Source organism: Lytechinus variegatus, chromosome 17, assembly GCF_018143015.1.
Source record: "Lytechinus variegatus isolate NC3 chromosome 17, Lvar_3.0, whole genome shotgun sequence".
In the NCBI taxonomy this organism is placed as follows: domain Eukaryota; kingdom Metazoa; phylum Echinodermata; class Echinoidea; order Temnopleuroida; family Toxopneustidae; genus Lytechinus; species Lytechinus variegatus.
In genome coordinates this window covers 3,009,803-3,032,323 of record NC_054756.1, presented here as the reverse complement: position 1 = coordinate 3,032,323, position 22,521 = coordinate 3,009,803, and the positions used below count along the sequence as shown (strand labels likewise).

Here is a 22,521-nt window from a genome sequence, read left to right as displayed (position 1 = left end):
TTTTAATGTACATTACACAGTACTCACAAGAGCCCAAGTTAACCCTTTATTGTGATGTCACTCATTCCCATAATCCTGAGTTTGATCAACCATAGTGTACACGTATATGTAACTATACTGAAACCATGCATTGAGCACAGGGTTTCTCTTTCAAAGTGATTACAAACCTCAATGCTTTTCCTGGGGTCTCTATTGTAGATCTACTGATGTAATCCTTGTTAAATTGAATATTTCTTTAATATTTCAATTGTCTACCCGCGCTACAAAAGTGTGATCGAACCACAAGCCTCTCGTCATAATGACTGCAATATTAATTTGTGCTTTCTGATTTCAATAAAGTGTAAATCCCACTATACTAAGATTTACATGAGAGAATATCCATCATTACTCTGAGCAATAATATATTTTCAGTGGACACAGGCACACAAACGTGTTGTTTAATATGACACATGAAGTATAACATCACCTGACTGACAGAATGAAGGAAGGAGTTGCGTGTACATTAATTCCCATCCCTACATGCCCGATGCAAGGGCGTTAAATCTTGCACGCACTAAACACTTTGAGTAGCGCATGCTTCAGCTAAAGCCCTTATGCCAGGCATACAGTATTGAGAATTTACATGATATAGGTGAATCCCGACACCTATCTGCCAATCAGGTAAGGATGTAACTACCCGTACAAACTGACATGGCACAAACTAAAATCAAAATCATAACAGGTCTTTTGCCTGCGGTTGTGTCGATACTTCATTAGCATCCACTCTGTAAACAGCTTTAGTATCTATCATTTCTGGATGCAGTGGTGACATGGGTGGGGCTGTCACTACACCATCCACATATCTTTGCAATCTGTCATTTGGAAGGAGTTCCGGATGTATGTGACGTCGCCATTTGTACGAAAAGAGGTTTGCATAGTATCGATCGCGTTCCGACATTTTCTGGTTGAGCTTGCCGTCTAAGTCTTTGGCATAAGCGCAACCATCAACTTCATCACCTCCTCCATCTACCTCATCTCCCCCCTCTACCGCCACTCCTCCATTGCTTTGATGTGACAAGCTTCTCAACGCCACAGCATGATTGGACACCGTTTCCTTCCGTGACTGCTGATCTTCCGTTTCATCATGAACTCCGCATAAACAAAATGGAAGCTTCCCCGTCGGATGGCAGAAACGGTAATAAAATGCCATGAGGAAGGCACCTATGAAGAACCCGCCCCAGACGAAAACAAGTGCCGGCAAACCGTACATCTTCTCCCTCGATTCCTGTCTGTGATACCACAACCCGAACATGATGGTATTCTCGATGAATATAATGGTGTAGAAGACTAGCGCACGGTATCGAGTCCGACCCTCCTTCATGTTGAAGAAACAGAAGATGTGAATGATTCCCATGACTGCGTCAAAGAGGACTTCCTCAAATTTTGTATCGCAGAAGTCGGTCTGTTGCCAGACCAGCCATAGAGTCATCATGACCCAATGTGCACCAACCACGACAAAGACCCACCACTCATAGATTGATGCAAACAGGGCAAGGGCAATGACGCGAGCAGTGATGGTGAAGAGTCGCCAAGTGATGCGCAGGGCCACACCGTAGTATGTGATTTTCTTCTTGTCAGCTCGCGAGTCCCGCAGAGCCTTATGGTATGCTTCAAGTGCCCATGCGAGAGAACTGAGGGACACAATAGCTGATGCAGCTAGAAAATTGAAAAAGAAAATAAAAAAGGGAAATACATGCATGCATTATTCACTTGCACAGATTGAAAAATAACTTGCCTACAGGATGTACGTACCAACTTCAGATATTTTAATTCATCATTAATTTTCAATTTATCTAGGTCTCAAAAAACAATTTCTTTAAATTCATTATGACAATTTTTTTTTTATAAAAGATACATATTGCTCCCAAAAACTTTCCACACAAAAAAGGCATATATGAATATGATACAACTACATGTACATGTACATGTATGATTGAACAAAAATATGGTCTTCACATTATTTTTTTATCTCCTTCAATTTCAACCCCACCCCTCCCCCCCTCCAATAAACTGTTTTTTTTAAGGTTTTAATGGTACTATCAACCCATTATTTGTCAGATAAGTGTCAAACAATTGTTCTAAAAATATTTCACAGTACCCACATTTGCTCTTAATGTCACATATTGTTTACAAATAATTTTGCTCATTAAAATGACACTAAATATGTCAACTCAAATATTTCTGCACCTATTAAAGGTGGTTCTTCCCACCATTGCGATGCCTTTTTAAAAATTCTAATCATCCCAAACTTACCAGTTAGCCAGTAGAGTTCTTCACTCTCCACCATGATGTACACTTGAAGAACAAGCTGAGGAGCCGATTCCATGAAGGCCTCTAGGAGACGCAGCATGGTGATATCCCGGTACTCATAGATCATCAGTTTGTAGTAACCATGGTCTCTGCGACTCCGCAACCCAAATTTTAGGGTCCGCCAATATCTGGAAAGTGAAATGTATATCAAATGGGATTAGTTTCCATCTGTTTGGCATTGTAATCAAGTCGATTATTCACCTAAAGGGAAATATTCTGCCAATTTGGAAATCCCCCAACAGGGTTCGAATTATAAAGAATTCAAAGTGTCAAGGGCATTTACAAAAAGGGGCACTTAAAGGAAGTGAAGGCAGTGCTCAATTTAGGGGGCATCTAAGGCCATTAAAAAGGTCATCAATCATTTTCAATGGGACACATGCACTGGATTACCACAGGGCACCATGGCCAGGGGCAAAAGGGGCACGTTAATTTGGCCTAAAAGTCTACAAATTTTTTTATAGAAGGGCATCAAGGTCATTTCTGAGGGAATCAGAGGCCAGTGGGGTGTTTCACAAAGATTTAAGTGTATGACTTAGAGTCGCACTTAAGTGCCTAGTTGCGCGAGGTATAAAAGGCTTGACCGCATTGGTCAGATCATGCAAAGAGGACGCGCACTACTGCGTATTGATCAATAAGATTGCGCGTTGCATTTCAGATACGCGTCGGCATTTAAGTGCGACCTAAGTCATACTTAAATCTTTGTGAAACACCCCCCTGGCCTTATTAGATGGCCTTTGAATTCGAGCCCTGCCCCAAATTCAGGAACATCGTGTGACTTTTTTGAAACTTTAGAACTTTTATTTGCTTACATTTTCCTTATTTTTTCCAGATACTTACATAATTTGAACATACCATGATAAATAACTGCTCCGTCAGAGAGAAATCTGAAAAAACTATATTGCATATATTTTTTTTCCAGATACTTACAAAATTGGAACATACTATACTATGATAAATAACTGCCCGTCGGAGAGAAATCTGAAAAACTATATTGCATATGTACATGATAAAGATATATGCTAGTAGCTTACCTTTTGACTGCTCCAAGCTGTAAAACATGAGTAAACAGCCATTGACACCAAGACCACAGTTTCGCAAACAATCCCTTCTTCTTATGCTCCGGATCCTCATCAAGATCTGACACAAACCATCGAAAGCTGAAATACTGTAGAACAAGCGAGGGCAGCAGAACAAAGATGAACGTCATGATAGCCCACAGTGCATAGCCCTCTCGGAAATACTGCACCCCGACAACGAGGTCCGTCACGAGATCGGCGATGTACATGATCATGCCGCCCAGGATGAAAAGGGCATCGACGGTGGTAAAGCGCCCTCCTTTGACGCATATTCCACAAGTAGTTGTCTCCTCTGGCTGAGTTTGGTTCAAGACATCACTCTGGATGCTTTCACGGGGCTGAGCATTGCCCGCACCTTGATGAGGTACTGTGAAGTCGAGTTCAAGTTCTCTCGATGGTGTTTTTCGTAGAGCGTTGGTGGTATCACCAATGTCAGGACTGTCTGCTGTCATGGTAACTAATCACAATTACAGAGATGAAGAAGGCTGGGGAATGATTTATAAGACATCAAAACAGCAGATTTTAAAGAATCGATCAGCTTCTGGTGAAATACAGCTCACATGTACATGTTTGATTTTCATTGTCTTGTATTATAATTCCCAAGTATTTATTTGTACATTCATTTTATGATGTAATCGTGACAGTGACTCGCCCATTAGGTCCAAAGTCCAAGATCTTGCAAAGCCTGTAGATGGTGGTGTGTGTTTTTTTTTTAAGGAAAGGTTTCATCAATTTGTTGTCTTTGGTTCTCATGTCCCAAGATTCAAAAGCGCATCCATCTGAAAACGCCTCTGTTTTTCAAAGGTTCAACTTCATAAGTGTGGCTCCAACCTGTATTAAAGATGAAAAAAGAAAATAGGAAATTAGACACTCAAGTAAATTGCTGCACAGCAGTAAACACAGTACATCACAGGTTTTCAAGTATAAAAAAATACTTTGTACGTGTATTTCATTAGGCATGTGTACATGTTCACTTTAACCCCAACATGAAACATGCCCCCTAAAATCAAGGTCTTTATTTTATTTTAAAGACCCAGACCGGACCCAAAAATGAAATTGACAAATTATATACCAATCGAAAGCTTATAAGCTACTAAATACAGCATTGTGAGCTTTATTCATTTTCACCCTTCCCAGCTGAGTATTTTGCTTAAGAATATTCCAATTATCGGGCTTCGAACCCGGCTTAGAAAATAGGCTTTATTGTGCTTTTCAAATGCCTCAAGACCGTGACGTCACGTTGTGTAAGAAGCGTCGCGATTCCATAGGTTTGTACACAGAAAAACTGGGTTATTTTTTTGCTTTCCAGATTACGCATTTCATTTTCTTCACTTCCATCACAGAGTGATATCACATATATTTTTTCCTACATGCTTAAATTATGAAATCTACAGTTTTGAACTAGTTTTTGCCATATTTTATTTCCTGCTTATTTGGCGTAGATTTCAAATCTATCTGCATTCAGATTATGTATCACAACTTTTCCTGACATAGCAATTTAGGCCCAATAAGAGCCAAACAAAGAAGTCACAAAAAAGGCAGTGAATAGTTGTAGGTTTCCATCAATTTCAACAGTGAATAATTGTGAGTGCCATTTTCATCTGAAAACGAAAAAAAAAATGGATTCATAATATAGAAATGGAAGAAAATACCCAATGCTTTTGTACACAAACATAATTATGGAATCGCGACCCTCCAGACACAACATGACGTCATCCTTTCCAGGCGACGTGGGGTGCTCAATCGAAGCGTACTTTGGAGGAGCAGTTTCTTTGATTTTTATCTAATATTTCTAAAAAATGGAAGATGTATAGAATATTTTTGGTATATTTGTATTGTATGAATCATTGCCTTTCTTTTAATATATGATTGTTTTTACACCGGTCAGGGTCTTTAAAACCAAAACCAACTTGGGCTAAGCAATACATGTACTTTTAACATGATATACATGCTGGCCTACATCGAGCCTTTATCCTTGACCCTGGACTCTTTTCTTTAAAAGACTTTTTTCTACCTTTGTCAGCAGTTTTTACAGTGCACATCCTTTAAAAACACACCAAGAGCTTCAATTGTGTGTGTCATCAGGTCAAAAGATGGGTAGATGCAATTACAGGCTTAAATGTCAATATTGCCAACAATGCCAATTGCCATAAAAAGCTACATACATGTACATGTAGTCATGTATACACACTTACTATTAGTGTCTACAAGTACATCCTGAATTAAAAACAAATCATCATTTTACACACAAGCAAGTACATTGCTGGCCTCCTTCCAATTTCCTTCCAAAAACATGTTAGTTTAAGTGTCTATTTTTGTAAATACATGTGTAATAGATGGCAAGATAAAGAAGCAAATCAAATGAAACAAGCTACAGACTGTACGCTTTTTTCCTTTGGGGGAGTGTGTCATCTCTTAACATCTCCCACAATTTCTTTATCATTTAAAAGGTGAACAGAATTACTAATGAATACAGCCTTGGGACTGCCACTGTTACATGGATTTAGCAAAATCCCTCATGCTCTTTAAAGGAAAGGTAATCTTGAATTACAAAAAGCAAAGTCCTTTTGTATTTAAAGACACCATTATGTAGGGGAAGGCGGGGTAAGTTGTGACAGTTTTTACTTTTTGCGTGTTAGAATTGATATGATTAATAATCTTGTCGAAATAAGTACCTTGCTTTGAAATTTCATTCTTCTGAAATATTTTCCACCTATATATAAATTTCTACCCCAACACTGAAAGTCATCGTGACCTTTGAAAAAACCGATGTCAAATGGCTCAACTTGCCCCATATATGGGGTAAGTTTGAGCCACCTTCTGGGGTAAGTTGAGCCACAAAAACTATGTACAAAATGTATGGGGGAGAACCAGCATATCAATTTTTTGTTTAAAGTCTTTTCACTTGCTAATTCTCTATAAATACTAACATCCTGTAAAAGGAAAAGAGCAGTCATGTAAATTTGCTCCTTTCAGCCTGCATTTCAATCGATTTTTATGGTTTGTTTGTTTTTAAGATACATTACCATAGGAATTACCATGGCTCAACTTGCCCCATGCTTTTTGGCTCAACTTACCCCAGTCCGAACTTAGTGCGATAATTTTGTATCCACACATTTATTATGCATCCATCATATAAAAGACTATGACAAGAATGAAGATCCATACCTGGACTAATAATGTTGTTATCATGTCTTTATTATATTTAAAGACGTGTGTGTTTATAAAGCACTTATCTATTTCACACTCTTTTATACTTTTTTGGCTGAAATTCACATTTTTCCCTCTAAAAAACTACTTTTTGTTTCAAAGTTGGAAACAATGTGGTGGGGTTAGGGGTTATGCTATGGGTCATCAATACATGACACCACCACAATGTCTGACTCATTCATTATTTGCCTGCGGCTGGTGGCTCAACTTGCCCCTATGCTCAACTTACCCCGCCTTCCCCTACTGTATGGAGGTTGAATGTAAACTCAAGGGGAGGTTGTTCAAACTAAGGAAGAGTGGATAATTGTTGTTGCTTTTTAAGTCTGCTTTCAACATTTTGTTGAAATTTTCAATTAGCTTTCATATGCAATTCAAGTATTAAGGATTGAAATCAATACATCACAAAAACAGGGGTGTGAGTGGTCACAAATTAAAAGATCTGAAAAAAACTGAGGAGCAGAGGTCAGAAACAGAACGAGTTCCCATTCTTTTTGTACAGAGGAAAGCCAAAACAAGCTGAAATGAAGCTGAAAATCAAAACAAAAAAATCTGAAATCCAACAAAAATCTGAACTCTCACATCCCTGCAAAAATTGAATTTGATTGAAAAGAAAAATATATTAATTTCAATCCTTCTGTTTTTACTTTTATGAAAAAACATTGTATTTCTGGCACAGGTCCAATCAGGGCTCCGTAACACAAAGGTTTGCGATGAATCGCAAATATGAAAGAACCGCACTGATTGGCCCCTGGTCAGTATTTTAAACCCAATGTGTGTGTAACATTAATATTGATTGGTCAGTTCATTTAGCGATTGATCGCTATTCTTTGTGTTACGGAGCCCTGGTGGTACAAAGGGACATTTTTTTATGCTAATCCTTCCTAATTACTCATTCTCAAGGATATTTATCTTCATTTCAAGTGTAGATTTTTTGCCTTACTCTCTACAAACGTGGCAACCTACATGTAACTTGTAGGGTTTCTCTGAAAGGGTGCACAATTAGAACATTATTAACCCTGTGAAATCTTTGTCAAGTAGCCATGTAGGTCTTCTTTTTATTATGTACAACTGAAAAAGAAAGTACATTCTACAACCTGTTGGGCCTGAGAGCCTTGCAATTAGTGTGACAATTAAGTGTCGGCTATCAATCCGTGAATTCTATTAAAAGAAAAGTACAATGGAAGTCTGGTTAATGAAAAACTAAAAAAATCAATAGAGTCCATGGTGCAGTTTTTGTTCCATGTATATTTATCACAAAGTTTCAGAAAGGAGGGGCATCATTAACAAGTGGAGCACCTCTGGCCGTCTCACCTCCATTACAAGATTCAATCAGCAGTGCTGATTAAGATTCAATCAGCAGTGCTGATTTTGAAAACTACATGTACATGTATGGTACCATACTATAAAATAATTAGCGGTATTCACAAAACACCCTTTATATAATGATGGGAAAGTCCAGGAATTTGCGTGCATTACGTAGGACATTTCAGAGGCTTTAATGACCTGAAAAATATTTGTAGTGTTAATGGGAGGGTCTAGGCTGGAGATATTTATATCTCAATAAATTCACAGAGCAAAATTATGAAAATTTGATCAATTTGATTACGGTAATTTTAAAGATTTAAAGAAACCATTCTAGGCATGTTTTTATGAATATTCATTAGGTGGGCTGATGATATATCCACACTTTTTCTTTTCTATGTTATTATATGAATTTATTTACCAAGAACTAAAACAATAGGATTGACATCTCATCAGTTATTTATTGCTGCAACTTATTTTGTCATAATGAAGACATCTATTTACACACATATGAAAAAAATCAATATTTAGGATTTCGTAATAACATAAGAAAAAGGAAAGTGGGGATGTGACATCATCAGTCTATTAAACCTCGAAATATGTGCGAGTGTCCAAATTCCAACACCAAAAAGGCAACACGCCAGCCTTGAGGGCTCCATGATGATGTTTTTTTAATATTTTGACATACTTCATCATGGAACCTTGACACTCTTCCCATAGATGCAGGAGCGAGACCTAGCCTAGACACCAGGATGGATTTCTAGATCCATAGCTAGAGGGTGAAATCGGTTTGTACAGGTGAAATCGGTTTACACGGGTGAATTTGATTGAACTTTCAAACGCTTGCTGCGTATGAAGGTAAAAAAAATGGTTAATAAAAAAGTGAAAATCTTAAGGTTTCTTACCAGACCAATCTCGTGTAGATTCCTTGATCTGTTTGTCAACAAAGAATATAGGTCTGACCCTTGAACCGCTTTGATATAACGTACATTTGATTAGCGATGTTACAAAATGCCGTTTTGAAGAAAATTCATACAACAAACACTAACATTCAAACGTGATTATAAATAATAATGTTATTTAATTATTTCTAGGGAAATCTATGCGGGTGTCTAGGTCTCGCTTTTGCGTCAATGGGAAGAGTGTCAAGGCCCCATGATCTGGATATATACACTGCTGGAGTGCTGGACCAATTGGTATGAATGCAGCGATGAAGAAGTGTATGTTAAAATATTTGGCCAAATCATAGTTTCGGGAACCACTCGTCGATTTGTATACACGCACTTGTGAGGTGGAAATAAGGAACTGTGCGTGTGACTCAGTCAGTCAAGGCCAAGGGCTGCTGTATGATGAAGTGAACGGTGGTTCCCAATATCACGATAATGCACTGGCGTAAATCCGTGTTGATGGGTGGGGGGATGACTGAAATATTTTGGCATATTTTTGCAATCATGTATTTAGATATGCAAGGAATTGTCATTGATATGTCCACAGTGGTATACCGTGGGTCACGGCATTGTGGGGGCACCAGCAAAATTTTTGAATCACTGAGTGAGCGCGCGAAGGGCGCTCATTTGACAGTTATACTGACCTAATTGAGAATTTTTAAGGACAATGTCATTAAACGGATATGTATTTCACTGATCAAATAATGCGAGCGCAAGCGCGAGCTGAATTTTTTTCTATATTCACACCTAAAAAGGGACATTATAATCAAATTTGTGTAATCACGACAGGTACCTGTCTTGCTAAATAAAGCAAGTGCGAAGCGCGAGCTGAAATTTTCGCATATTTTTACCCCAAACAGCGAGGTTTTAAGGAATATATTTTAGGAATCCATTAAGAGTATGCACATCTCACGATAGTCATCTAATTCGAGTGCCAAGCGCTTGCTGATTTTATTAGAATTACATCTGAACACATGAAACACTTTTGTAGTCATTGCAATCATGATTATCATACGCATGTTACTAATCAAATATTGCGAGCGCGAAGCGCGAGCTGAAAATTTTTGATATTCAGATCAGAAAGGACTGATTTTAGGAATTCATGAAGAGCAGACATATCTCACCAATCCACTAATGCGAACGTAATCACGGACAGGAAATGTTTCATATATACGAAGACCTTAACATGGGGCAATCACTTTTTGAGTCATGTAAAAGAAGCATGTCACTACATAAAACAATGATAACTCAAGTGCTAGGAAATATATTTGGTTTATATTGACTTGAAAACGGGATGTTTTAGTACTTCAGGATTATATATCTCGTTAAACAGACAATGCGAGCACCAGGAACAATGAAGACGTAGGCCCTGGGAAAATTATGTTTCATAAAAGTTATGATAAAAATGTTTCTTATGTAACATAAATTTTATAATATAACATTATAATGAATTTTTATTTTCTTATTTCCCACTATGTTTCTCTTCCTTTCTCCCTCTTTTCTCCTTTCCCCCCCCCTTTTTTTTGGGGGGTCAGCCGATGGAGGGGGGGGGGGGTGGGTATGTGCCCCCGTAGTTACGCCACTGTATGTCCATATGGCAAATACCCCTCCAATATATTATTTTTCTTACCCCATGATGGTTCAATGGTTTTATTAGAGATTACATTAAAAAAATTGACTTTCCATCTTAATCCCTTCCAAAAGACCCCAACATTGATGAATTGGAAGAAACGAGGGTTTCTCTTCAATAAGTATTTCGTTTGGAAATGGTGAACTGGCTCCTTATTTGCATTTTATGATTCAATAATATTGTTTTATTGGTTAAGCGGTATTTTAGGAAGAATATTTACCAATAAAGCAACTATCTCTTGTGATTTTTTTCATTTCTTTCGTAAAAAGTAGGGGGGATGTTTGTACAGGCCATCCCCCCTCCTCGAAAAGTGGGGGGATAGATCTATATCCCCCATCCCCCCCCCCCCGGGATTTACGCCAGTGCGATAATGACAAATATTTTTTTTAAAATATCATCATGCCTCATGGCATCCTCAAGGAAAGGCTATTTTACCTTAATGCGAAGTTCGTGCAGGCTCCACTCCCCTTCACTAAAAATATACGCTCGGGTAGGTGTAACCCAGGCCAGGGAGCTCCTGACCGCTTCGCAGGCGGGAGCTCCCTGGGTTAGGATAGGTGGAGCGTACCGTAGCGGCAGCGGTAGTAGTGAAGTGGAGTGGAGCCTGCACCAAATTCGCCCGAGATAACTACAGTACAAGTAACAACACCGTACACCTTCACTACTTCACCAAAAGCCTAAAGTTACTCACTATTTACAGTCCCTTTAAAATAGAATAACTGACTTACCCCAGAAAAACTTACAGGAAAAAGCTTCACAACTTATCCGAATCAGCAGATAAATGTCGAAGCTGTATGTAGAATTAGAACTGTCCGATCCCGATATACTACTCGACGCGACCCACCTTTTGTATGGTATCGGCAATGCAATATGTCATGATTGGGTTTTTTCGTTGATTGTTGTGTTTCATACTCATTACTCTCTCTCTTCTTCACAAAATATATATATGCATTCGAAATTAACTCTTCATCATATCAAGACCAGCAGCCACCCCAGCCCCTTTTCCACCCCAGGGCCTAGGATGGGCCGCTGGGGTAGATCGTGTAGATTCCTCGATCTGTTTGTCAACAAAGAATATAGGTCTGACCCTTGAACCGCTTTGATATAACGTACATTTGATTAGCGATGTTACAAAATGCCGTTTTGAAGAAAATTCATACAACAAACACTAACATTCAAACGTGATTATAAATAATAATGTTATTTAATTATTTCTAGGGAAATCTATGCGGGTGTCTAGGTCTCGCTTTTGCGTCAATGGGAAGAGTGTCAAGGCCCCATGATCTGGATATATACACTGCTGGAGTGCTGGACCAATTGGTATGAATGCAGCGATGAAGAAGTGTATGTTAAAATATTTGGCCAAATCATAGTTTCGGGAACCACTCGTCGATTTGTATACACGCACTTGTGAGGTGGAAATAAGGAACTGTGCGTGTGACTCAGTCAGTCAAGGCCAAGGGCTGCTGTATGATGAAGTGAACGGTGGTTCCCAATATCACGATAATGCACTGGCGTAAATCCGTGTTGATGGGTGGGGGGATGACTGAAATATTTTGGCATATTTTTGCAATCATGTATTTAGATATGCAAGGAATTGTCATTGATATGTCCACAGTGGTATACCGTGGGTCACGGCATTGTGGGGGCACCAGTAAAATTTTTGAATCACTGAGTGAGTGTGCGAAGGGCGCTCATTTGACAGTTATACTGACCTAATTGAGAATTTTTAAGGACAATGTCATTAAACGGATATGTATTTCACTGATCAAATAATGCGAGCGCAAGCGCGAGCTGAATTTTTTTCTATATTCACACCTAAAAAGGGACATTATAATCAAATTTGTGTAATCACGACAGGTACCTGTCTTGCTAAATAAAGCAAGTGCGAAGCGCGAGCTGAAATTTTCGCATATTTTTACCCCAAACAGCGAGGTTTTAAGGAATATATTTTAGGAATCCATTAAGAGTATGCACATCTCACGATAGTCATCTAATTCGAGTGCCAAGCGCTTGCTGATTTTATTAGAATTACATCTGAACACATGAAACACTTTTTGTAGTCATTGCAATCATGATTATCATACGCATCTTACTAATCAAATATTGCGAGCGCGAAGCGCGAGCTGAAAATTTTTGATATTCAGATCAGAAGGGACATTTTAAGGACTGATTTTAGGAATTCATGAAGAGCAGACATATCTCACCAATCCACTAATGCGAACGTAATCACGGACAGGAAATGTTTCATATATACGAAGACCTTAACATGGGGCAATCACTTTTTGAGTCATGTAAAAGAAGCATGTCACTACATAAAACAATGATAACTCAAGTGCTAGGAAATATATTGGGTTTATATTGACTTGAAAACGGGATGTTTTAGTACTTCAGGATTATATATCTCGTTAAACAGACAATGCGAGCACCAGGAACAATGAAGACGTAGGCCCTGGGAAAATTATGTTTCATAAAAGTTATGATAAAAATGTTTCTTATGTAACATAAATTTTATAATATAACATTATAATGAATTTTTATTTTCTTATTTCCCACTATGTTTCTCTTCCTTTCTCCCTCTTTTCTCCTTTCCCCCCCCCTTTTTTTGGGGGGTCAGCCGATGGAGGGGGGGGGGTGGGTATGTGCCCCCGTAGTTACGCCACTGTATGTCCATATGGCAAATACCCCTCCAATATATTATTTTTCTTACCCCATGATGGTTCAATGGTTTTATTAGAGATTACATTAAAAAAATTGACTTTCCATCTTAATCCCTTCCAAAAGACCCCAACATTGATGAATTGGAAGAAACGAGGGTTTCTCTTCAATAAGTATTTCGTTTGGAAATGGTGAACTGGCTCCTTATTTGCATTTTATGATTCAATAATATTGTTTTATTGGTTAAGCGGTATTTTAGGAAGAATATTTACCAATAAAGCAACTATCTCTTGTGATTTTTTTCATTTCTTTCGTAAAAAGTAGGGGGGATGTTTGTACAGGCCATCCCCCCTCCTCGAAAAGTGGGGGGATAGATCTATATCCCCCATCCCCCCCCCCCCGGGATTTACGCCAGTGCGATAATGACAAATATTTTTTTTAAAATATCATCATGCCTCATGGCATCCTCAAGGAAAGGCTATTTTACCTTAAGGCGAAGTTCGTGCAGGCTCCACTCCCCTTCACTAAAAATATACGCTCGGGTAGGTGTAACCCAGGCCAGGGAGCTCCTGACCGCTTCGCAGGCGGGAGCTCCCTGGGTTAGGATAGGTGGAGCGTACCGTAGCGGCAGCGGTAGTAGTGAAGTGGAGTGGAGCCTGCACCAAATTCGCCCGAGATAACTACAGTACAAGTAACAACACCGTACACCTTCACTACTTCACCAAAAGCCTAAAGTTACTCACTATTTACAGTCCCTTTAAAATAGAATAACTGACTTACCCCAGAAAAACTTACAGGAAAAAGCTTCACAACTTATCCGAATCAGCAGATAAATGTCGAAGCTGTATGTAGAATTAGAACTGTCCGATCCCGATATACTACTCGACGCGACCCACCTTTTGTATGGTATCGGCAATGCAATATGTCATGATTGGGTTTTTTCGTTGATTGTTGTGTTTCATACTCATTACTCTCTCTCTCTTCTTTACAAAATATATATATGCATTCGAAATTCACTCTTCATCATATCAACACCAGCAGCCACCCCAGCCCCTTTTCCGCCCCCAGGGCCTAGGATGGGCCGCTGGGGAGGCCGGGTACGTGTACTGCACGATTCAGGGTATACTTGCCAAGGGTACAGTTTTGTTTCCAATACAATAGGGTTTCATACCAATACTTGTTATATGGGCCAGGGTGCATTTTCAGAATATGGAAAATACGTGTTTAGGGTGCCTTTCGAGACCCCATGGTTGCGCATGGTATCCACTCGTGACTCGTGAATGTAAGTGCCCCCCCCCGTGAAATCAGTATAGGCAGGTCCAGGTGCAGGCCCGAAGTGCCCCATTGCAACCCCAATTGGTGGCGCAAAAAAGGGGGGACAAGAAAAGAAATACAAAGTAGAGGAGGAAAACGAAACAGATGATGAAGAAAGAAGAAAAGTGGGATCGAGAAACAAGGGGGATACAATTAATGAAAAAAAGGAATCATTTTCGGGTGACAAATTATGCTCAAGCTTCGCATTAGCAATACTTGTTGAACAGTCATGTAGCCAGGATTTTATATGAGGGGGTCCCTAATTATTAAGAGTGAACCTCTAGTCTTAAGTACATTATAAAGAGTTCTATCATGTAGACATCTTTACAATGTATTGACAATTTTTCATTTGATTTATCTCGCTTCATTGCGTTAGGAGTTTTTAATCCTTAATTATTTTCTTCTGGGAACCTATATGTCTACAAGCTTTGTTTTTAATAGGTTCCTCATATTTCACGTAATTGTATTTATTTCCTTGTAAATTAATACAACTATGTATTTTTTGTCATCATGTTTAAGATGTATGTTCTTGTGGAATGTGGAACAATAAATCAAAATCAAATCAAAGTTTATGTTCTGTTACTCCCGGGGCAGATCGAGCTTTACCAATAGGGGGACCAGCAAAATATGTCATGTTAAAACTTAAAAAGCGATCATCGGAAGCCTATACTCAGACCTGAGAATTCATCGCTTGGATCAATTTTTGTAATGGTGATCAATCTGTGTCGAAGTAAACAACAAATTGTTAATGCCAGCGCGAATAATTGCGAGCTGAAAATTGTTTTTATTTTGACTTGAAGACTTGAAATTCTAAGCAGCTAAGTAATTTTGAACCCATGATCAGGATGCATATTTGAATAAACAATAATAATGCGAGGGCAAAGGATACTTTGGCTATTTCGAAATGAAAAGAATAGGCCTACATGCAGGGTATTAATGAAGAATGTATCCACTAAAATGATGTAAGTGCACCTCCACATACCCAAACCAGCCTTCGCTCTTGCTCCCCCGTTCCCCACCCCTCCCCCCCACACACACACAATATCTCTCTCTCCCTCTATCTCTATTTTTCTTCTTATTTTTGTTCTCCCATAATTCCACTTTGCCTCTATAATTTGTACCCCCCCTCTCTCTCTCTCTCTTCTACTTCGCATTGTCTCACTCTTTTTCCACCCTTCTATCCCCGCCTCTTGCTTAAAAAAAATCACTTCTGACAAAAGGAAAGAAGAAGGGAAGGGGGTATGATTTTTTGATATGTCAAAATCTATCACAAAATTAGATTTTTTTTAAGAAAGGTGTCGAAATTTTCATTTACTGGCATCATCTTATCAATTTCGCCCGATGCGTCATATTTTGCCCCTCACAATTTTTTGCTCATTACGCCATTGACATTAACTATTAAGAATTTACCGTATCCGTCGTCTCACAGTAGATGTACTTTAAAGTCGCACTGACTTGATTGCTTATTTATCTCAATTTTCCAAATTTCCCAAGGTTATTTTCATAAATGGAATCACTCCCTTTGATGAATGATCTTGCAGAAAATGGAATCAACAAACTGTAGGATGAACATTTCGGTGTTTTCCTAATGATGAGTATGCAGTGGTTCTGACTTTCGTAACCTAAGAATTTAGTCTCTATATGCACAGTTCTTATATTCTAATTGCTTTTCAGCAAATAAAAGTTCATAAGTGCGTTATTAGCCTTATAACCACTTTGACATCTACTTTAGATTTCCTAATCATGGTATTCAGATCTACCAGGATGCACTCTTAGAAAAATAATTTAAACAAGTGGAGCACCTCCGGCGGTCTCGCCTGCAATTCAATATTAGCAGCAGCGCTGACTTTGATAACATAATTATTCACAAAAACATCATTCATACGATAGTAATACTAAGTACATTGACCCTAAATGATATTAGACCTCGATCGAGTGGCCTAAGACTTGTGCAAGATGGGCAATGGTATATGTTTACCCATATGTCCAAGTTGTATGAACTAATTCCACAAACTCTCAAAGTCACGCTGGTAATTCAACAATCCAAGCATGGTCAAAGTTCATTGACCTTAAATGACAATTGACCTTAGTCATGCGACCTGAAACTCTTACACTGTTTTAAAAAAACGTGATTTTACAGAAAATAAACAGAAGATTTTGCAGAAAGCAATAACAGAATCATTCTGTAAATTCATAAAACAGGAATTTTTTCTGTAATTTAACAGAACAGGTCTGTTTAAAAAGGGGAAAAGGATGTTTTATTCAAGGAAATTTGTAAGATTCCATACTCCAAATACCAATTTCTTGTAAGATTACGCAAATCGGTAAGATTACAGGTGTTCTCGAGACTCTGCTGCAGGAACTTCTTTTATTTTTTTCTAACAGTGTACGGGATGTTTATTGAAACTTGATTACTCTTATGTCTAGGTTTCATGAACTTTTCAGATTATGATGTCATAAAAAAAATCAATGTCGACACCGCTGCCGCTGTCGGAGAAGGGACCATTACGGTTAGAACCCTTTTCTGCTTCTTTGAAGAACCTTAATAGCTTTCAAATTCAAATACGGGGCAATAAAGGTTCTAAAATGTCTAAGAGAGTGTAACATTACCATCAATATATGTTTAAAAATTCCTGATTTTACAGAAAAAAGAGAAGATTTTGCAGAAAGCAATAACCATGATAACAGAATCATTCTGTAAATTCATACAACAGGAAATTTTCTGCAATTTAAAAGAACGTGTCTGTTTAAAAAGGGAAAAAGGGTGTTTTATTCAATTTGCAATTTATTTAAGGTTACATATGAAACACCCATATAAGATTACAGGTGTTCTCGAGACTCTGGTGCATGGACTTCTTTTTATTTTAAAGATAAATTTTCTTACAGTGTATGCCATCGACAATATAGACCCCCAAAAAGAGTTCCGGAATAATTCCTGGCGCTAGGAAATCTTTCGGGTGTTAAAAAGGGCCTAGCATCATGTCGCCAATAAAAAATGGTTTGGCTAGCTTTTTTTATTGAAGTTAAGGAAATGGAAATATTGACCAATTTGTTCTTCCAAATGTGAAATCAGTCACAAACGATAGAGTGTTATCTTGCTAAAATGTTTTCAGGGGCAGCGGAACTGCGGGACAGAAGGTGATCCAGCCCCCCCCCCCCGCACACACACCCTTTTTAGTTAAACGTGCGCGAAGCCATAAAAATACCATTTCCCATCTTATTTGATGTGGGGAGGAGGGTTTGGTCAGTGACCCCCCCCCAAAAAAAGCCCTGCAAAATCGTTCCGTTTGTCCTGCATAATTTTGTCGTTCAATCTGACAATCGCTTTCTCTTGATGAGGATCGCCACGATGAAGAGATGACCGACCATGAAGGCGTGGATGAAACCGTTGATGATAAAGACCTTCGTAAATGACTGGGTAATATCAAACAGGTGTCCTGTATAAACAAAGTGATATATAAGTCTTATGATAAGTATATCAGGGTCGGGTCTCAAAACTGACACCAATTGGTGGTTAATAGAGGACCAAAGCCTGAGGTGTTAGAATTACACCCTAGAGATTAAACGTAACACCAAAGAGTGTAAATGTAACAAAAAAGGTGTTGTAATAACACCTACAGGTGTAAAACTAACACCACCAATTCAACACTGGTGTAAATTAACTGGGGTGGTCCTATGTACACCGGTTTACACCACAGTTTTTGCTGTGTAGAGTTTAATATCGGCCTAATCGGCACCTGAAATTATTTATCATTGCATTAACAGACCGATCGAGTATAACTCAGGAGGTGAAGTAATGAAGAACTAAATCGGAAATCGAAACATGAAAAATAACAAGTGCCATCTTGATATTTTGCCTTTTATCAGTGTTTATGATATCACGGATGATTGTAATGCTATCACTCACAATGCCATGGAAATCAATAAATGGAACGTTTTTTGGTATCACCATTATGAATTGTATTTAGTATGGGGTGCCTGAATCGGGAGCTAATTCGTCAGCCCATCATGAGTTACTATGTTTTAAATGTGTATACATTTATACACTTTTGTTGCTTTTTTGTTCTTACTCTCTTACCTCAAATCTTTATTTTCATTATGTAATTTACGTCTGTTCAAATGTTTGTATTTATTATTTTGTTCATGATTTATAATTCATTGTTATATGTTTTTCAACTTTTATGTACGGACTTGCTGAAAAACAGCTTTGCGGCTGAATGCAGGTTTTATCTTCCCGTATTTAAATAAATAAATTAAACATACATACATATTAACCTTTATAGCGCACTGTTTAATGGGGTGTTATGGTGGTATCTATGATAGATAATCATAGAATAATTGTCTCGGTCACGGATAACAAAATCATCCCAACGCTCATTTCTAAACGCTACTGGTGCGTGACACGTCAGATATTGATTGTACATATTTTTTTCTTATAATAAGCATAAAAGATTTTACATTTTTCCACCCGAGGAAGAATAGATAAGCAAATCTTTTTCGAATACAATAAACCGTAAAAATGTAAACAAAACTCGGTCAACTGATGCACCGAGTCGCTATAGTCATGAAATCGTTGAAATGCATTGTTTGTTTTATTTTCTTTCGTCCTTGCTTCAAAAAACGAAAATAATTCGCATTCTTTTGTGTTTTCCCATAGAAATAGATATGGATATGGCGAGAAGCAAAATGATAAGCCTTATGAACTCTATTGTATTGAATGTAAGTAAACAATTTTGTATCTATCACGGGATCTATCATAAAATAATGCAATACATTCTCGAAGGTCCTGATTTACACCTTTTTCCGGAGTTTATCCGAAAATTTGAATTCAAATGCCAAATCAACTATTAAAACTTAGATGAAACAAATTGAAAGATTTGTGTTTATGAAGTTTATGAAGATGCTACAAAAACATAGTAGCTCGTAACTAGGTGGGATTTTAGTACACTCAATGCACAGTAAGGAAAAAAACGGCTCTTTAAAATGTTTAAACAACAATTTTACTATATATGAACCCTACAGTACAGTAGTTGTTTAAAGAGATTAAGTTATGGTATCTTAAACAACTAAATTTGACTTGCATTCTCAATTAAGCATGGCTGTTCGAACTGTTAACCAACTGCTGAAAAGTTGTAGTAAAGAGCGTTGCATAAAAGTTTTAAACAGCGGTTTTACTGAGCAGGCAGGTACTCTGCCATGACCCTGTCAAGATCGTTGTGGGTGATTGAAACTGGTTTTCCGTTGGCCAGGGTCCGTTGGTTAGTTTCCAATCAATTGCATACCTGTAAATGTCCCTGCAAGTGTAGCTCCTAGTCCACACATGAATATAGAAATAGCAAACGCCGTGCCGATATTCCCGTCGTCAAAGACTGCACCCTTGCACAAATTGGCAGCGATGGCATCTTCGATAAAGAAGGAAAACCCTTGGACAAAGGCCAAAGCAGCACGTGACCTGTAATCGGAACAGACGAAGTCCATCAAAAATGTTCCAGTGCAGATGCAACCTACAGAAACGTAAACAGCAAAGGCATTGACTCCTTTACTGAGGAGAATGATGAAGAGCGTCCGGCCGATGATACCACCAATGCCACCGATTGTTGAGAGGTAGACTGCTTTAGAAGATTGGATACCAAGTTGTTCAGTATGGGGGACCAGAAATAGCATCCACGAATAGATAGTGTAACTTTGCAAGAAATGAATCGGCAGGCTAAATATAAAAAGTGGTTCTTTCCATAATCCACAGGACCTTTTGCAGGCTTCAAAGAATGTTTTTCTGCAAGTTGGTTTTGATTTCAGTGATGTCTCCTGCCTGTCACAACCAGATTCAGATTGCATTAATCGCGACTGTTCACTTATTTCTTCATCAACCTCCTCTTCTCTCTTAATCTTCAATGATTTCCCTCCAGAGAAACACTTCCGCTTATCCGGTTCAACCTGATCGTTTTCCTCATTCCTGGTGGACTTACTCGGTACCGTTCGAATCGTTGCAGCGCACGCCGTCGAGTTGAAGGCGACACCTCCAAGGATAAGAAACGCCCCATAATAACCATACGCCTTGAGTGATTTTTCAATCAGAATCGGGAGCAACACCGAACCGGCGGTGTACCCATATAACGATACCGTATTCATCAAAACAAATTTATCTGGGAAGTAGTCATTCAGTGAAAGGTGAATTGGCGTGTAGACCATGGATAAGCCGGCACCTATAAAAAATAATAATACAAACATGATATTCAGATAGTGCTAATAGAAAGATAGACTGAAGATGTATCGTGACTCCAGAAAGTCTTGACTTTTGGAGGACCAGAAGGCTGGACGGACTGTATCATGATAAAATATATGACGATCAAGGAACTTCTAGAATTTTGTAAATACATTGTAAACCCCTCAATTTTTGTTTTGGAAATCTGTGTTTGGCCATTAATTTCTCCCAACTTCCAATTTTACACATCATTTTACATCATTCAAAGTCATTTAATTTTCTTTAAAATAATACTATGCTTGTTATGATCACGAAAAGAGCAGGATTCAAACGTGTTGGATAAGGTCTGAATTGAAAAGCTGCAAAACCAGCAAAATAAGTTTGGAAATCTGTTTGGCCATTAATTTCCCCCAATTTCCAATCTAACACAATGCATATTTGATATCATTCAAAAGATCATTTATTTTTCTTTAAAATGATACCATGCTTGTTATGATCATGCCATCACGAAAAGAGCAGGATTCAAAAGTGTTGGATAAGGTCTGAATTGAAAAGCTGCAAAACCAGCAAAATAAGTTTGGAAATTTGTGTTTAGCCATTAATTTCTCCCAATTTCCGATTTAACAAAATGCATATTTGATATCATTCAAAAGATCATTTATTTTTCTTTAGAATGATACCATGCTTGTTATGATCATGCCATCACGAAAAGAGCAGGATTCAAAAGTGTTGGATTTGGTCTGAATTGAAAAGCTGCAAAACGAAATAGTCATGACGGGTCTATACATAACATGATTCGTTTGTATGTGTCAATAGAGATGAAAATCCATTCAAATCGAGTCCCTGCTTCTGTACACAGTAGTGATGGTTCTGTGAATCAACGTGTTTTGAAACTTTGTGTCGTCGTTTGAAATACCCATGTATGTTTGTTAGCTATGTGTTTACTTGCGCAGGGGTACGTTTGATTCCATATTAATGTTGATGTTAAGGTGCATGAAAACAAAAGAAACCGCTGAGAAACTCACTCACCCCCCCCCCCTGAAAAAAGAACAATGACTTTCAATATTGTGTCATGTTGCAACTTTTGAAGTTTGACCTTGCCCCACATTTCAAGGCACTGCACCTCCATGTGAACCATATTCATATCATGTATGGTATCATCTTATAAAGACAATTAAATTATGATTTCATTAATATTAATTACACATTGATATTTACTAAAACCGATGAGGAATTATCGATCAAAGTCAGATTTCAAAACGAGGAGTTTATCTACACACATACAAGCGCGCACACCCTCATCCCCCACACACACATGTGTACACAAATTATTGCAATGTCTTACCCGATAAAGTCAGGCACACCCCAGTAGTCCCTAAGTTTGTAAGGAAAGCACAGGCAGCGATACAAGTTCCACACAATACTCCCCCTGACATAGCAATGACACGTGGGTTCGTCTTCGTCAGCAACATCCTTACAAATGGACCTTAGATATTGACAAAGAAACAATAAACCTGATGATTAACGAAAAACAATCAATCGTGTGAGTCATGTCAAAGCACCCCCACCAAGAAGATAAAAGTTTATAATACAGCCAAAGACATTAAACTAACACAAAAGTTTTTAAAATAAAGATGTTAAAGGTAGAATGATTTATCTGTAAAAAGACTTGTGATGGCGGGTAAGCTTAAGTCCTCCTCAAAAGGATTGATTGATTGATTGATTGATTGAATGATTGATTGATTGATTGATTGATTGAGTGAGTGAGTGAGTGAGTGAATGAGTGATTGATTGACTGATTGACTGATTGATTGATTGATTGTGTTTATGTTT

General features: G+C 38.2%; 2 protein-coding genes across 2 annotated transcripts; both read right to left on the bottom strand.

Moving 5' to 3' along the window:
- Window positions 1-274: 274 nt before the first annotated feature.
- On the bottom strand, window positions 275-11,340 carry LOC121430766 (XK-related protein 6-like). Its single transcript, XM_041628156.1, has 4 exons — window positions 11,243-11,340; window positions 3,381-4,256; window positions 2,293-2,477; window positions 275-1,695 (listed from the first exon to the last, which is right to left on the bottom strand). Exons 2-4 carry the CDS (start codon window positions 3,875-3,877, stop codon window positions 713-715), a joined length of 1,665 nt encoding a protein of 554 aa, XP_041484090.1. The 5' UTR covers window positions 3,878-4,256; window positions 11,243-11,340; the 3' UTR covers window positions 275-712.
- A 6,419-nt stretch (window positions 11,341-17,759) lies between these two features.
- On the bottom strand, window positions 17,760-22,178 carry LOC121431428 (monocarboxylate transporter 6-like). Its single transcript, XM_041628997.1, has 3 exons — window positions 22,034-22,178; window positions 19,769-20,689; window positions 17,760-17,923 (listed from the first exon to the last, which is right to left on the bottom strand). Exons 1-3 carry the CDS (start codon window positions 22,158-22,160, stop codon window positions 17,796-17,798), a joined length of 1,176 nt encoding a protein of 391 aa, XP_041484931.1. The 5' UTR covers window positions 22,161-22,178; the 3' UTR covers window positions 17,760-17,795.
- Window positions 22,179-22,521: the final 343 nt, after the last annotated feature.

What these genes read in the sequence shown, in the direction of transcription:
- LOC121430766 (XM_041628156.1), bottom strand. Translation starts at nt 3,877, where the DNA reads ATGACAGCAGACAGTCCTGACATTGGTGATACCACCAACGCTCTACGA. An exon ending in CAGCTTGGAGCAGTCAAAAG is followed by an intron (nt 2,478 to 3,380) that starts GTAAGCTACTAG and finishes TTCACTTTCCAG; the next exon opens with ATATTGGCGGACCCTAAAAT. An exon ending in AGAACTCTACTGGCTAACTG is followed by an intron (nt 1,696 to 2,292) that starts GTAAGTTTGGGA and finishes TCAATTTTCTAG; the next exon opens with CTGCATCAGCTATTGTGTCC.
- LOC121431428 (XM_041628997.1), bottom strand. Translation starts at nt 22,160, where the DNA reads ATGTTGCTGACGAAGACGAACCCACGTGTCATTGCTATGTCAGGGGGA. An exon ending in GGTGTGCCTGACTTTATCGG is followed by an intron (nt 20,690 to 22,033) that starts GTAAGACATTGC and finishes TATTTTTTATAG; the next exon opens with GTGCCGGCTTATCCATGGTC. An exon ending in ACTTGCAGGGACATTTACAG is followed by an intron (nt 17,924 to 19,768) that starts GTATGCAATTGA and finishes TTGTTTATACAG; the next exon opens with GACACCTGTTTGATATTACC.